The sequence below is a fragment of the Gossypium raimondii genome, chromosome 7 (genome assembly GCF_025698545.1).
Source record: "Gossypium raimondii isolate GPD5lz chromosome 7, ASM2569854v1, whole genome shotgun sequence".
NCBI classification, from domain to species: domain Eukaryota; kingdom Viridiplantae; phylum Streptophyta; class Magnoliopsida; order Malvales; family Malvaceae; genus Gossypium; species Gossypium raimondii.
The window spans coordinates 50,449,632-50,466,802 of NC_068571.1; the positions used below are offsets into that span (position 1 = coordinate 50,449,632).

At 30.3% G+C, this 17,171-nt stretch overlaps 1 protein-coding gene and 1 non-coding gene across 2 annotated transcripts; one reads left to right on the forward strand and one right to left on the reverse strand.

Moving 5' to 3' along the window:
- Positions 1–13,248: 13,248 nt before the first annotated feature.
- On the forward strand, positions 13,249–14,244 carry LOC105768661 (uncharacterized). Its single transcript, XM_012588768.2, has one exon. It carries the CDS (start codon positions 13,276–13,278, stop codon positions 14,107–14,109), a length of 834 nt encoding a protein of 277 aa, XP_012444222.1. The 5' UTR covers positions 13,249–13,275; the 3' UTR covers positions 14,110–14,244.
- A 139-nt stretch (positions 14,245–14,383) lies between these two features.
- Positions 14,384–14,455, reverse strand: TRNAG-UCC (transfer RNA glycine (anticodon UCC)). Its single transcript has one exon. It is a non-coding gene; the product is annotated as a tRNA-Gly (tRNA).
- Positions 14,456–17,171: the final 2,716 nt, after the last annotated feature.

Genomic DNA, 17,171 nt, shown 5'->3' on the forward strand with positions numbered 1-17,171 from the left:
TGTGATTATTGTTAATTTAGATATATATTACACGTAATGAGGAGGGTCCACTTATCAGTGACGGAATCAAGGAGATGCTGGTAAGTCCCGACTCCTTTAAAATGAAAACTTTTTTTATTTAAATTTTTTATAATTTATAAAATTTTAAATTAGTAATGATTAAATTACACTTTGGTCCTCTCAAGAATAATAAAATTTAATTTAATACTTTAAAAATTTTAAAGATATAGATTATAAAATTATAAAATTACATTTTACTATCGTAAAAATATACAATTTAATTTTGCCCCCAAAAAAAGTTTCTAGCTCTGCTACCGCCACTTATACAATTAATATTTTAAAAATTCAATTGTTATATTTTATATTTCATTCATATAGATTATGCATGTTAATTTGGCATAAATTATTTTTTTAACTATTTTTTTATGTAATAAAAATTTCAACTGTTCAGTAACTACCAATATATATAATATTTTAGATCAATATGATAGATATATCGGATGATCGTTAAAATATTAATCGTACAAAGCTATAACTAGAACTACCTATAGCCTCCCTCCCCAACCTATAAATAAGAGGATAATACACTTCAACACATTCGAATCCACATCCTCATACATTGACGATTATAATTTTAATACATGATTATTGTAAGCATTGGTTTTGGAAAACACCCAAAAATCAAATTAAGATTTTGGTGGTTCGACTTGACGTGGATGAACGCTTTTAGCACAAAATAAATGCAAATTTTGTTGAAAGGTAAAGTACATGGAATAAAAACTTAATTAAGCATGAATGGAAATACATTTTTGAGTCTATTTCTTTTTCAAATGAGAATGATGTTTCAAGAATTAAGAATTAAAACTCTCTTTTACCTTATATTCTACCTAAGTATATATACCTCTTTAATTTCAATCATATCACATATTTTTTAATAAATTTATTTTCGTTTTATCAATTTATTAATATTTCTTATAATAAATAATTGGGTTTTTTAAAAAATTATGGTTCTGTAATATGATTTAACTTAAATGAATGGAATAAATATTTCATAATTTCTTTTATCGTATCTTTCTTAATTTTAATTGGATTATTTTGTCGATTTTGTTCGTTGCTTTGGACTATTCGGAATTGATTTTCTTATTGTGATAGATGCTTGCAATCTTTTCAAATATTTCATACTTGAGTTGTGACAAAACCGATTGTCAATATATTATAATGTTCTATTGATGTTGAGGTTAAAACTTTTGTCGTGTTGATGAAATTTATCTTTCACCACCAATAATAAATGTTTGTTATTGTTTTTCTAAATTATATAATCATTTAGCTAATTGGTGCTAGCTTATTGTCAAAATTTATGACTTTACGCCAAGACTTTTTTAAAGTAATAGTTGAAGTTTTATATAACATGACACGGATTCAGAAAATAATTATAATATTACGAAATATTAATAGCCCTGGTCATGAGTCCGGTCAGGTCGGATATATAATTTTAAGCCCAAGTTCGATTTAAAAAATTGGTTTAAAATTTTGTTTAAGTTCGATCTAGATTAAAAATGTTAAGCTAGAGTTTGACCTGACTTGTCCATATTAAATTTTTTTGAATTATTTTTTATATAAAAATAAATTTAAAAAATATAATACATCAAATATACTAAAAAATATTAAAATAAATGCATCCTAGCAAATAGAAAATACATTACAAAAAAGTCTTTATACTTAAATAAGATAGTTGCAACTTAGCATACAAATGCCTTTAAAATAGTAGCAAAATTAACAATAAAATAAGAGTTATACAATATACAAATAATAACAATAAAATAATATCAATATAATAGTAAAATGGTCGCAAAACAGTAGCAAAAGAGCATCAAAACAATTCATTTGGGTCGAGCCAAGCTTGAGCCAGAAAATCTTACCTTAGGGCCGACCCATTTACAAAATAGACCTTAATTTTTGTTCAAACTTATTTTTCGAGTCTATATTTTTATCTAAACCCTTCTACATTTCAAACAAGCCTTCGGGCCTAGATGAATAATCCTACCCATGATTAAACCTTCTTTCTAACATATCAAGATTTAGTTAGATATGTATAAAACATACATCAACAAATAATAAATATAAGAACAAATTTTCTCAAAAAAAAAGTATAAGAATGATCATGTCTATACTCACTCGTGTAGATATATATAAATTTATGATATAGAACAAAAAATTATGATGCTATGACTTATTAATGTATCAAATTTATATAAATATGTGTTGGAAAATGTGTCCATATTATAGTAAACATAAAACTGTTTTCTATGTATTTGAACGATAAATAAATAGATAAAGTTAATTTTACATTTCACTATTATATTTTTTGTATTTTTGTCTTTCACATTTTGCATACATAGCAAAATTGTGACAAACAAATATTAGCTCATTAACTGTCTAAGTTCAAACTGATGTTAAATAGCACTGTAAGAATGTTTACATTGCGAGAGAGACAACTTACTTCAGTAGATAATCTAAACGAGTCTGTAATCTCGTAAAAGAATCAAAGTGAGCATTTGATTCAAATGCTTAGAAAGATTATTATGTCGTCTACAATTCCAATTAGGGAGATGACTAGTCTTGACTATCGAAACAGTTGACTCCACGAGTAGAGATATAAATGTACTCATTGGAAGAATGATATATTAGACTAGACCCAAGTTGAATTAATTCTTAATCCGTTTGTGAATTGATTCACTTATAACGTTCATGGTATGACTTACTTAAACCCTGAGCTAATCACTGACCATGCGTATGTAACTCATGTGCTTTGATATAAGTGGAGGCTTATACTCTAAAGATGATCGAGTCGATATTCGATATATTGGGTACATGAGTTGTGTATGACATGACTTTACTAGAAACAATGGAATCCATAACTCAATTAAAGAGTTAATGATATCCCCTCATTGGCATTGTGTAGATTGATAAATATGGAACGTGGTCACAACTTGCTACTTCTCGAACAAGCAATTTATCACAGCCATTAATTGACAGTGATCATATTAATCATTAAGAAGACACAATAGTGACAATGAGATAAAATATGATTGTATTGAGTGAACGGATTTAACTTAAAGGAATCAAGGATATCATATGAGGGTAATACACACATGGCAAGGTCATTGGATAAAGCAGTTGGATGAATTGTTCTCGTAAAAAGTATACAATAAGGAGTTTTCAATCATGGTACTTCTTGTGGACTGACTCCATAATTAAGTAAATTGTGAATTATCAGAATGATGCTTCTAGATATAATTACAGTTAAATCAAGCTTAATTGTATATGTCTGATTGATCCCACCACTAGCTCAACAAAAACTCAATCTGATTACATTTGAATCAGAATAAAATTCTACAACTTTGGAAATAATTTAATTGAGTCAGTTTATTCAATGTAGAATTAAATTAGGAGGTCGTGAGAATTGTTCAATTAGAGAATTTGATTAAAGAATATTTTTGAAAATTAATTTGGAAAATCTCAGTATTTTTGGGAAAATTAATTTTGATCAAGTAAAATTAAATTAATTGAAATAAATATTATATTATTGGAAATTAGTTTTCAAGTCAGACAATTGATCCAATGGGTAATTGAACTTAAAAGTTGGATTCGAGATCAAAAATTGAACCTGAGACCGAAACCTAAAAACTGGTTGAACCAGACCCTATGTATGAAATTAGGCTGACGATCCAACCGGTGGCTGGATCGGACCGGCCGGGTCGTCACTGGCCTAGACTGAACGAGCAACAGATAAATCGATCATGCTCATTCAGGTAAAACAACGACGGTTCGAGGTGCTGGGGAGAAGTGGCATCGACAATGGCACCCCCGACACGGCGGTTGCGATGGTGGCGATCGGCGAATGGTCAACAACAATGATTCTTCAATGGTAGAGCAGTGAAAAAATTAGACTCCTAGTAGGATTCTACCAAGTAACTTGATTTCAAATTAACTTTTCCAAAGATAATATTGTTTTAATGAAATTAATATTACATTAAATTTAGTATTTATCTAGATAATATTTTATTAATTTAATATTAATGTGATTAATTCTAAACACTTGAATTCAAGAAAAGTTGTAGAGAGACAATTCTCTGAAAAAATTATTTTAGAAAATTTCTAGAGATATTCTTATTATTTACAACTTCACTCCAGAATTTTAGAGAAATTATGAAATTGTCCAACTGGTAATTTTGTGAATTTTTTTTTATTCGAAGGGAGCCCACACTAGACAGATGTGCACTTGAGGATAGTGGAAAAGACTACTCGGTCGAAGCGTTCATCCTAGATGAATCATAAATGTATGATTTTGATTAAGTGTTTGTTACTTTAGATAACACAACCAAGTTCTTGTTTTTGGAAAAATTTTAAAACTCCAGTTTTTCCTTAACCTATTTTCTGCTGCGTTTTCCAAACCCGATCTTCCAACAATATGTAGAGTCAAATTTTTTTTGTTAATTCATGTACTATGCATAAATTGTGGATTTAATTTATCTACTTTAATTTGGTTAAATTTAGTCCCAGTACTTTTCACACTTTGAAATTTCAGTCTTAACACAAATGGTAGCAGTTAAATTTGTTAGGTCAAATTACATTATTAATCCTATATTATGCGAATCGACAAATATAGTTTAAATGGATGATTTTTAGTATCTATATTTTCTGATTTTTCATGATGTAAATTTTTCACAGTATTATGTGAAAATAACAAAATAATATACATAAAATATATTTATCACATAAAATTTTAAAATAATTAAATTTAATTCAACGAAGCAAAATTTGAGCAACATATAAAACATAAGTCAGCATGGTACAAATATAAAATAATCATATCTACACCCACTCAATACAAGGGAAATATAGATAGAAAGGTAAGGGAAGAAATGGAAAGATAGGCCTTTAGGCAGTTGGGTGAGAGTTAATGCTGTTTGTTAAATAAAAGTGAATATCTTGTGATTTACTTAAATACATATTTTACAACTAAGTTAAGATTTTTTCATATATTGTATTTTTATTTTTTAATTTTAAAAATATAATTTAAGGATGTTAAAACCATATAATAATAATAGTGAGTGTGAGGGCTTCTACTTAGTGATGAGATATGTATATTTGTCATTGGCTAGTTAATGTAAAAATAAGTAAAATGTCATAAATGTCCCTATATTAAAAGGCGGATTACATTTTGTCCTTCTAAAAAAAAGACAAATTAGCCTCCTATATATTAGAAAAAAGTACAAATTAGTCATTTCGTTAAAAATTCCGTCCATTTGTGTTGTTAAGTGATGGTTTGGCTTTTCCTTTTTTATATAAGTGATCTAGAAATAAATGATGAGTAGAATTTGGTAAAAGTACCATGAAAGCCTTTATATTAGAAGTCAAGTTGTATTTTACCCTTTCTATTAAAAAAGCGGTAAATTAGTCTCTATATATTAAATCAAAGAGCAAATTGGTTATTCTATTAAAAATTTCATCCTTTTCTAGTGTTAAAATTTCATCTTTTTCTACCAACGGTCCTTGTTTACCTTGTTTATTATTATGTATTGTATTTAGCTAGTTTAGTTGTTGATTCATAGGGATTGATTTAGATCTTCATTATGCTAGCAAGCCTCAAAAAAAATTTGTATAATTGAGAGACTTGTTTAAGTTATTGTACTGATTATTAAGAGCACTTAATCGATTAAAGTAACCAAAAACATTATTTGTGAGAGTGAATTTGATTATAAAACCTTTGTATTGTAGTTTTACAAGCTAAGTTGACAGAGGTGAATTTAGTGGTGAGAATATCAATTTTCTAGGATACAGAAGTGAGGAAATTGTCACTGGTGTGATAGATCAGGTTCACATGTTGTAAGGATAAAAGATAATGTATACTTCTCACCGAGCTAAACTTTGTAGATGTAAGAAAATCGAACTGTGTAAACAATTTTTTTATCATTTTTTTGGTGCATTGTTTTGCCGTACTTGAAGAAGTGCTAACTTTCCAATCAATTCTTTCAAGCACTTAACTTGTTAATTAACAATAAAAATAATCAAATATATATTATATTAACGTGGAACATAGGTAAGGCTGATTTACCAATAAAAACTTAATTTTTTATAAATTTACCGAAATGGGCCCTGTATTTTATTATTTATCGGAATGGGCCATTTTCTGACAAATCGCGTCCACGTCAACGCGATGTCAGGGGACGTGCCAGGAAATCGTGGCCACGTCAGAGCGCTTTGCTAACGCGTCAACAAAGCGCGCTGACGTGGCCGCGATTTCTTGACTTGTAGGTTTTTGGATTTTAGGGTTTAGGGTTTTTAGGATTTTTAGAGTTTTGGAGAAAAAAGTAAACAGATAAGTCGCGCCCACGTGTACGCGCTTCTTTACGGAAACCTCTGCCCTTGAATCTACAAAGGTTGAGCATGCATTCACTGAAGTACTAACTCAAATACATCATGTGATCAATCGAAAAGCACTCGAAGGAGGGAATGATCAAACAACATTGCCCAAGGGACAAACCATCAATGTCGGCTTTCGGGATGATGTTTCAGTTGTGAAGAAAGACTATCATTGCTCGCATAATTGTTAGATGATTCCGAGTGTCCAAATTTGCTTCCTCATTAAGCACAAGCTTTCCTCACCGTGATCTTTCTCGAGATCTTTCGTTGAAGACGAAGAAATCACAGCATTCCAGGGATTTTCTTATAGTTTGTTCAGACAGATCTAGTTTTAGTATTTTAAATGATTTTCATTAGTTGTGGAGAATAAATTTTAAATTAGCTATCATAATGTTTTCTATTTTCAAAGGAGTATTTTATGTAATATAATAAATAAATAGGGATAATTTAGGTATTATAAATAATTTAAATAATTTAGTGCAACTATATACATGAAATTTCATTAGTTCACGCGTTGGGCAAGTCGCGGCTACGTAAGCGCGCTTTGCTGACGTGACAACAAATCGCCCCCTTGTGGACGCGATTTGTTGCCACGTCAAGAAAGCGCTACCGACGTGGTCATGATTTCGCACGCCCCCGACATCGTCTTGGCGTGGACGCGATTTGCCGAAAAAGACCCATTCCGGTAAATAATAAAATACTGAACCCATTTCGGTAATTTAAAAAAATAGACTTTTTTAATAAATTACCCCACAGGTAATATAGAAAAGCCAATCGAATTAAACCATTCATGGTCATATTAATAAGAAAGTGAAACATGGATAGATAATAACCAAGGGCAAAATCAACGGGGTGGTGTAGCAATTATATGTGGCCCTCTACTTTTTACAAGCTCAACCATATAATATACGACCCACACTTTTTTTATTTATTCATTTGCTTATAAAAATTTGATAGTTTTCAAGTTTTGACCTTTGCAATGCCATTTGAAATGACCGTGGGTCCCTTACCCATACCCCCATTTCCATTCAAGTCTACCACTATTGTAGCATGTGGTAAACAATTTTTGGAGTTGCCAACACTTTTGATGGAAAGTCTAGGTGACAAAGTTGTAGTTGGCATACCCCCATTAATTAGCTTTTTGTTGGACAATTTCTCAATGCAAAGATCTCTAACACCCAAGTCTTTGACTCTCCACCTACTTAATTGTGAATGGCCTAGGATTGGTGTATCTTCAATTATGGTTGACAAAACGTCTTTATGGTACCCATTTGACTTTTGAGGTCAGTTTTACATTGTTTTGAGACTTGGGAGGTATCTAAATATATACATTGATGGAAAACATCAATTAATTGATTTTTTACTACATTTTCAATGTTTCTTCTATCATCATTTAAAGCTTCGTGTAAAAGCATCGTCAAGGCTTTTGTATTGGGAATTAGTCGTAATTTGTTCTTTCTATTCAAAGTATATGAAAATTAGTTCATGCATATTAAATTAAAAAGTAAATTAGTCATTTTATTAAATTTCATCCCTTTGTAAAGACGGAAGGCTCCGCCCATTATAAAATTTTAAAATATTCATTTTAATCCCTTAAGATATTTTTAAAATTTTATTTTAATATTATAATTAATGTCTAAAAATGATTATTTGTGTTTGTCCCCAAATTTTAAAAGCTTTTGCAGCTTGATTTCTTTAATATAGTTTATAGATTTTATATTAAAATTGATATATTTTTAGTTTAATTTGATAAATTAATATAAAGTGGTATCCAAATATTAATTTGGTAAAAAATATTTAGTAACATTTTAGTTTAATTTGATAAACTAATACAAAGTAGTATCTAAGTATTAATTTGGTAAGCAAATAATGTTAAATAATAGTCGTATCTAAATAAAAAAGTAGTATTTAAATATTAATTTGATTAAAAAATAAACTTAAATAATTACGGTATCTACTACAAATTGAGCATTTAACCTATTTTGCTTTTTTAAATTTAACTTGGGTATCAAGCTTAACTCAAACTTAAAAACACCTTGTTCAAAATAGGCCCGGCCTTGCCCACTTTAAAAATGTCTACTTTATATAGATATCTCAACCCCCCTTATAAATATTTTCAGTTTTGCCTATATTTCTTCGTACTGTTAAAAATTGACATGACTGACAGAATAATCAACTAGTGACATATGGTGTACCATGTGTGCTAAGCTGACATACAGAGACTAGTTTTTTAACAATGGAAATAGATTAAATTTTTAACAAAAAAAACATATTTACTCTTTAATTTAACGTATAAGAATTAATTTACCCATCTTTTGAGCAAATGGACCAAAATGTAATTCGACTCAAAGTATAAAAGTATAACCTTATTCATTTAAGTATAAGGTCGTAAATCTCATGGGGAATGCTGTTCCTCAATAAGTTTGGAGTGATCCATTTGTCTGGAAAAAAATCATTATTGGCGTGTGAAATTTGTGGGCTTATTGTTAAATTGCAACTTAAAGGATTCTCCGAAAGTGAGTACCTTTGCAGGCTCAGTAATAAGGGATTGAATTTGAGTTTTACATTGTCGATAGAATCTTAACTTAGTTGGTATCGATATTGTCAATGCAAGAGGACGTAGGTTTGAGTGCCGCATTATCCTCTTATTTAAGAGTTGGGGAGAGATTGTGAATAGTTTTAGGCATTGTATCAAAAAACAAAGACTAGAAATCGTGAGGATGCTATACATTCATATGAAAAGAAGTAAATAAATAAAAAAACGAGTCTCACGTTTTGGTTTCTTTAGTAAATTTGGGTTGAGTCATTTATTTAATTCAGTGTTTATAATAATTGATTTTAATTGAAACGGGTGATATTGTTGATATAGTTGTAACTTTAAAAAAAATGAACTCGTTATCGAACAACATAGTTAATAGAATTTTTTAACTAATCAATTTAGTCACTCAATTATTAGTAAGTTTTTTTCGTCACTTATGAAAAGTTATAAAAATGTCACCCAAATACTCGATTTTGACTCTTTTTTGGTCCAATTTAATCTTGATCCAGATTTCTTTTAAAACAAAAAAAAAATTAAAAATACCCAAAATTATTAACGGTGTAACATATGTGATATTGTACTTGGAAATTGGATATGCACCACTAGGTTTTGAGGACATCTTTGCAATGTGGATTGTTGTTCTGTGCGCAAGTTATAGGTGAACCCGTGGTTGGATTGTGTGCTCGAGCATTATCAATGTAACGAGTCTCTATTGATCAATTGAATTTGTAGTCTCTTTTGAACTTTTAATAGACTTGGCATGTACCTAATTGACTAAATTATCTTTAAAGTACCTATTTTGACACTATGGTTCTTGTTATTGATATATTGTTGGTTCATTTTGGTAACTATGTTACACCTTTAACAAAACTTGTGACCTTAATGGGTTGCATGATGTGTTTAAGTTGTTACATTTACTTGCATAGTCAAATTTCAATGTAATATGTTTATAAGCATGAGTTTAGGTGTTTAGGACTTGTTTTTGCATGTTACACACATTCGTATTATGTTGGTTTGATATCTTATATGTTTCAGGATTGATTACATTACTTAAAATGTTTTTTTTCTTAGGTGTAAGTCTTGAAACAAGTTGAATTTATCTCGAGATAAAGTGAGTATATTTGTATGAAACATTAATTTTTTGGTGCATGTTTTTAGACATACCACACTTGTCTTGAGACATGGAAGGCAAAATCTCAAGACATTACAACCATGTCTCGAAAAATGCAGATGAGTAACTAAATTTTAAAAACAAGAAAAGCTTGTTTTAAGAAACGATCTCTATGTCTCGAGACATGACACTGTGTATTGATATTTTAACTCAAGATTCAGACCTAATTTATGCCTCGAGACATGACACTAAGTATTGATATTTTAACTCAAGATTAAGACCTAACTTCCCATTTGATCAAAATTTAATTTAAAAACATTGAATAACTTACTGTGGAAACCCAAAGCATTATCCAATCCATCCATGAAAACCATCCTTTGCATGACAAACCAATGCTTTATTAACATCAAATTTCAGAGCTACTTCCCCAATATTGCCTCTCCCTTTACTTTGATGAATTATTTTAAAAGCTACCATGATGTTATTTATAATTAATTGACCTGGTGGACCAATCAATTTCGACAAAATTACTTTCAAACACTTCTCTAAGACTTTCACGGCTAAACGAAACTTTTCATGGCTAAACGGGGCAAACAAATTCGCATTATCATTAAAGATGTGGTGGCGGAGTTAAAAAAATTTTTGGAATAAAATTAAATTGTATTTTTTAATTTTAATAATTTAATAGTTTACATTTCTATAATTTTCAAAGGATCAAATTGAATTTTTATCAATTTTAAAGGGTCAAAATGTAATTTTACTATTTTATAAATTATAAAGGGTATAAATAAAAAAATTTTATTTTAAATGAGGGTCGGAGCTCTTGTCAGCCTTCTGACTCCGCCACTGTAGAAGTGATGAACTTAGCTTGAGCTTAAGAACCCTACTCGAAAAACTTGAACTTGAATTTGTTTTAAATATAAATTGATCAAAAAATAAAATTTTTTGAAAAAAAATCAAACTCAAATAGGCTTGAGAAACTTAAACCCAAGTTTAATAATAATAAAAATATATATTTTATTAAATATTTAATTATTTGTTTAATTCAAATATTTTTCTTAATAAATTAATTAATTGTTTCATATATAATGAAATAGTAATTTGTACGAAAATGATATTATCACTATTACACAAACATCAGAAACTCTATGATATTAGCCCCTAATTTAGACGATTTAGATATAAGAAATATTTAATTTTATTTCAACTATTGATAAAAAAATTTATATACACTAAAAGCTATTTTCGAATTTAAACTTTTGTGTTTTCAAATGAAAAGAAAAAAAAGCTTAAACTTTTATCATTCCAACAAATAATTTTTTTAAACTTAAAATAGCTCAAAATTAAAAAAATCCAAACTTTAAAAAAACATTCAAACTCAAACCTAAGATAACTGCCCTCAACTTGCCCAATTGTCACATTACAAGTGACCAGTATACTAGTGAAACCGTCAAAGTAAGCATCAGCAGAAATAACAAAATCATGAGAGTTTTTATATCGGTATTTGTTGTTGTCTAGGTTTTACCGAAAACCGCTCGAGAATTATATTTAAATTGTAAAACGGATGAGAACAATTATGATTATATCAAAGATATAAATATAAATGTCTAATATTCTTTAAAAAATGTTTATAGTGAATAACGGCCGGGGTACATGTCATCTATATTAAAGGACTGGTTAGTTTAGAACCTGACAAACCAATGGAAAATTGGGGATAATGAGAAGGAATGATCGACCCAGTTTGCAATAATGTGTTGACTTATGTTGAAAGCCGTAATGATTTTTATTTTCAATAACATTCATAACAATATTAATGATGTTGTCATTATAAATCGTAACGATTTTATTTTCAATAACAACCATAATAATATTGATGATGTTGTCTGAATAAGTGTAACTTGAGCTACAAGCTTTGAGAATTCAAAGTCACGTGAAGTCCATTGTGTCCAAAGAGTAGGAGGTGAACGTTGGATGATACCAGAAAAAGGGTGGATTAAGCTAAATACTAATGGAGTAGTCCCGGTCTCTAATGGGTCTGCCTCGATTGGAGGGGTATTCTAGGACCATTGTGCTAAATGGATTTGTGGTTATACTATCCGAATTGGAGAGGAGTCAATGTCCAAGGTCGAGGTAAGAGCCATTTTATAAGGCCTAAAAATTGGACGGGATTCTGACTTTAGGCAATTAGAGGTAGAGTGTGATAATACTTTGGTAGTAGAAACTATTTTAACTGGGGGTGCAACAAGTAGGATGCCAAAGCTGCAACTGATTCATCATTTCTTGAGTCGTGATTGGAGAATATACTTTCTATATATTCTTAGGAATCACAATAAACCTGCTTATCATAGGGCTAAAATTCTAAATTCAAATTACAATGAGATGTAGGTGTTTACTGAAGCCCCGATTTCGGCGGAAGAGCTACTTAAGTCGGATAATTACTACTTGACTGACATCATGTAATAATAGTTTTTAATGTAATCACTTTTACGTTGTTTGCTTTTAACAAAATCAGGTACGTAATCGGAAAAGTGACCGGCCATAAGCTTATGAACAATTAAGATAAAAAGTAAAAACAAAATTATAATAGATGGGGATGGACTTCCCATCAAGTCTTAAAACTCATTTCAACATTTTGTCGAGGTTTTTGCCATTTTTCAGACATAAAACAAGTTAGAAGTACTGAACGTACAAGGTCTAAGATGAAGAAGGTGTTTGTTGCAGTGAAAGGCTATGTACGCAGGGGCATTTTTGTAATAAAGAATGAGGCTTAAGGACATTAATTCTTATTTAATGTAGTTCAAATGTCCAGCTGAGCACATTTATGGCATTCAAAGAAGATGATGTGGAAGAGCAAAAAAATACAAGGAAAGCTTATAACAGCGCCAGCAATGCATTTTGCCACTTGTCATTGCTCTTACTAATTTCAATTTTATCAGTGGAGGCCACTATTACAAGAATCCTAGTTCAACACCCACTACGTATGTGATTTTCAGTTCTAATTTACCGTTTCACTACACCAGCAGATTCTCTTACATTTGGACCAATAACTGATCAAATCAGTCTGCAACTTACCATATAAACAAAATGCTTGTAATATATAATGTGATAACTTGTGAAATGATCTTTTCAAGTTTTTTTCTCTAGAATTCCATCCTTTTTCCCACATACACAGCACATATAATCATACGCATATTCCATAATGGCCTCGATCACTCTTGAGGAGCTCCACGCATATCATGCCATTGATCGCTCGGTGTTCTCTCGACTGGTAATAACACTTAGAAGGGATCCAGCTGAATCTCTGTTAGTTATGGCGATGTGGTTATGGTTAGAAGAGAAGGGTTATCCCAACATAATAGCCAAAATGGTGAACCTATCAGATCCATTGCTGGAAGCACTAGCCGGTGAAGCGGTTTCGTGTTTGAATTGTCTCGGATCCAAGAATCCTACCATTCCACCTAATGGCATTCTCCCTCTTACTACAAGAATCATGGAGAAAGATGTTTCCTTGCACATGTTCTATCAAAACAAATTCAGTACCATCAGTGGGATCAAAAGTTTTATGACCACTGTTTGTTCTCGGATTTTTACTGATATCTTGCAACATGTGGTGGGGAGCACATCACGAGTGATTCCAAACCAGCCTCTTGTCATCCCTGGTTTCCCTCACTCATTATTTGGCAGCGTCACTATAGTGCCAAGAGCCATGGACCATGATTTTCCTATTGGGGGCTTATGGGGATGGAATCCTTCCAACAACGTTTCCGAGGACGATCGGACCTTGTTTCTGACGTTCTCGCGGGGTTTTCCGGTTTCGGAAGATGAAATAAGAGAACTGTTCACAAATATAGGCGTTTGTGTTGATAGTGTACGTATGCAGGATAATGTCCCCTATGGTGAACAACCTTTGTTTGCTAAAATGGTGCTACGATCCGTTGCGAATGTCGATCAAATTTTGAGCGGGAGGCCCATAGCTAAGTTCCGGATCAACGGTAAACACATATGGGCACGGAAGTATGAACGAAGAGAGTAGATACACCGAGGAAGCCTGATGTTAGAACTTTTATAGATAATACATATACATTTGTCTTGCCGCAAACCTTTAGTACTTAAAAGCTTGTCTTCTATGCACTGATATTCATAAATATTTGCCAAGTATGTATTACTTTATGTGAATCAAAACTAGTACAGTAAACATTATCAGCCTTACTTTTTATCTCCATAGACACAGTTCTAACGTTATATATGTAGAAGGTTCTTTTTTGTTTTGGGGTTCTAAAAGAACACCGTTTCGAATAAAAAAACCATGCGTTTGCCGGGAGTCGAACCCGGGTCTATTGCTTGGAAGGCAATTATCCTAACCGTTGGACTACAAACGCTTGATATGTGGTTGTCACTTAATCTGCCATAATAGCCGAAACCAGATATAATATTTGAAGTGTAGAAGCGTGATTACAGCTACTCAGGTTTTGATGCATGATAAAAACACCGAATGGCAGAAGAAGGATGCGGCGTGTTTATAAGAAAATGAAGAGAATATCCAAGTTTGTTGTTTCTTCTCTGTTCTCCCATGTCCTCATCTTCCACCATTTATGTATCAATGCTATTTGCCTCATTTCCTGCTTTGGGTTAATATTTGTTTTTCATCATTTAATTTAAAAAAATTAATTTGGTCATTGAATTATTCAAAAATTTTCATTTAAATCATTGAATTATTTAAAAACTTTTATTTAAATAATTAGGATGTTAAGTTTTTTTTTTTAAAGTTCCGCTAATAAGCTCCAAGTAACAATTCGATTATCGTACCGCGAATCAATATTCATCAATGACAAAAAAATATACTTTAAATTCGAGTTGATCCCATAATTAATGTCAGAGATAAGAAAAAAATGTGTTTAAATTTTGATTCAGTAAATTGTAACATTAAAATAATTTCATAAAAAATAAACTAAATTATAAAAGAGAAAAGAAAAAATTAATTTATGTAAATAGTACAAATTAAGAAAGTCACATAACATTTTTAACGATTTAATTACTTAAATAAAATTTTTTGAGTAATTTAATAATTAAATTATAATTTTTTAACTTAATCTTAAAATTTAAGGTTTTTTTACAAATGATTTAAAAGCCCAATTCAAAGCATTTAAGTCTATGTCCTCGAAAGGACAAAATAGCAACACTGATGATATTTGTCCATAAAGTGGCAGACGAAACGTGACGTGACATAACGTAAAGCATCCTGTATACAATTGCTACCATTTTCCATGCGTTGGCTCCGGGGAGGAAGGGCGTTAAATGATGTGATTCTACTTTTATTTCTTTTTCTTAATTTTAAGATTGAGTGGTATTTAAATTATTATTTTTGTCTAATTTTTTTCTAAAATCTAAATTGTCCAATTATATCAATGTTATTTTATTTTATCTCAAAATATAAATAGATAGGTATCACATCACGTTTTCATTTTATAATGTTTTGGATAAAATGAGATAAATTTGATAATTTGGGTACTATTTTTAATTAAAAATTTTAAGTATTTAAATAAGAAAAATAATATAGTTTGAAGATTAATTTTGCATGTAAATCTTTTTTAAATATTAGTATTTGTATTTTTATAAATATCTTTTTTTAAATTAAGTTATTATTCTTTTATAATTATAAAAGAATAATAAGGTTTTTATGAATATAGCAAAAAAAAATCAAAATACGTATGTAGATAAGTTATTTTTTAGAATAATTCTTTTTAAAAGGGTTTTCGACATTCATAGGTGATGAGGTCAGTGCATTGTCAAATTCTCACAAAATTCATGCCCTGATTGCTAGGAGAAAAAACTATAAAATATAGTGCAAAAATATTGGGTGTCAAGTTCATGTTAGTCAATATTGACTGAGTATAGTCGAGGTCCTCTCTTATAAATACTCATCTCATTTTCTTTTGTTTCATCGAAAATTACCTTTAAAAGATCTCTTAGACTCTCCACCTAACAAAAAAACCCTAAATTTTGTACTTTCTCTCTAAAAATGATTGCTTTAAGATTTCCAGAAGAACATATAACTTATTATGCAATTGATATGGTAAAATTATTTACTTGGTTTTTTAATTCCATTATGATGAAACTTTGTAAATGTTTTACGAAATTAAATATTATTTTTGTAATATTTTAAATCATAGAGAGATCAAAATTGTTTGAGCATGGCATAATTTAAGCATTCGAAGCTATATAGGCATATACAAGACCACTTAAAGAGTATTGGTTTATTTGCAACGTCTATAATAATAAAATTTGAAACGATCCTAAAGTTGATTATTGCCTTATTAAGAAAATGGAGTTTGAAAACCCATACATCACAATTTTTCATGTAAGCAAGTGACCATAGCATTTAAAGATATCACTTTAACAACCAATCTTTCAATAGACTAGTAAGTGATATACGAAGATAGTAATAGACACAAAGCCATATTGTTGTATTTGTATAGTCTAAAGAGGAGAAAGAATTGGATGGAAATCGGGTGAAATGCACATGATTAAAGGGACTTATCAAATCAACCCATTCACTAAAAATGTGGAAGAGATAGACTGATAAGTAAAACTTCCATGCTTTGGATGATAGAATGAATATTACTTTTAGACAGGTTTGGCAATATAATGTCCATGCCATGGATTTTCCTCTATTAGAATCTTTTGATATGGTTGATGCATTCAATTGGGGACTAACGACTTAAGGTGTTTTGATGTGATTCAATATCAAATTAATAAAATAAATGATTGTTGTATGATGTTGCAAACTTAAGCATAGATATAGATGTTGCGGTTAGCACTTATCATTCTAGTTATAAGAATTCCCTCTTATCTAAAGGTAGAAATAAAATTGTAATAAATATCTTAAAGGCTTAATGTATGATTTAACTCTTAAAAGTAATCACTTTTCTCATTTTAGTACCTAATTTTTCAGGAGGAAACCCGTCATTAAAGTTGAGAGAATAGCTGTGGAAGTCATAGCTGAACTGTGTGCTGCCTCTTTGCAACCTTATGGCTTTCCTCCACGGGGGCTTGAGCTTCAAAACAAACTACTTCAACGCATATAGTTTAGGGCAG

Bases quoted from the DNA above. Each gene is read 5' to 3' on its own strand.
- LOC105768661 (XM_012588768.2), top strand. From the start codon at position 13,276: ATGGCCTCGATCACTCTTGAGGAGCTCCACGCATATCATGCCATTGAT.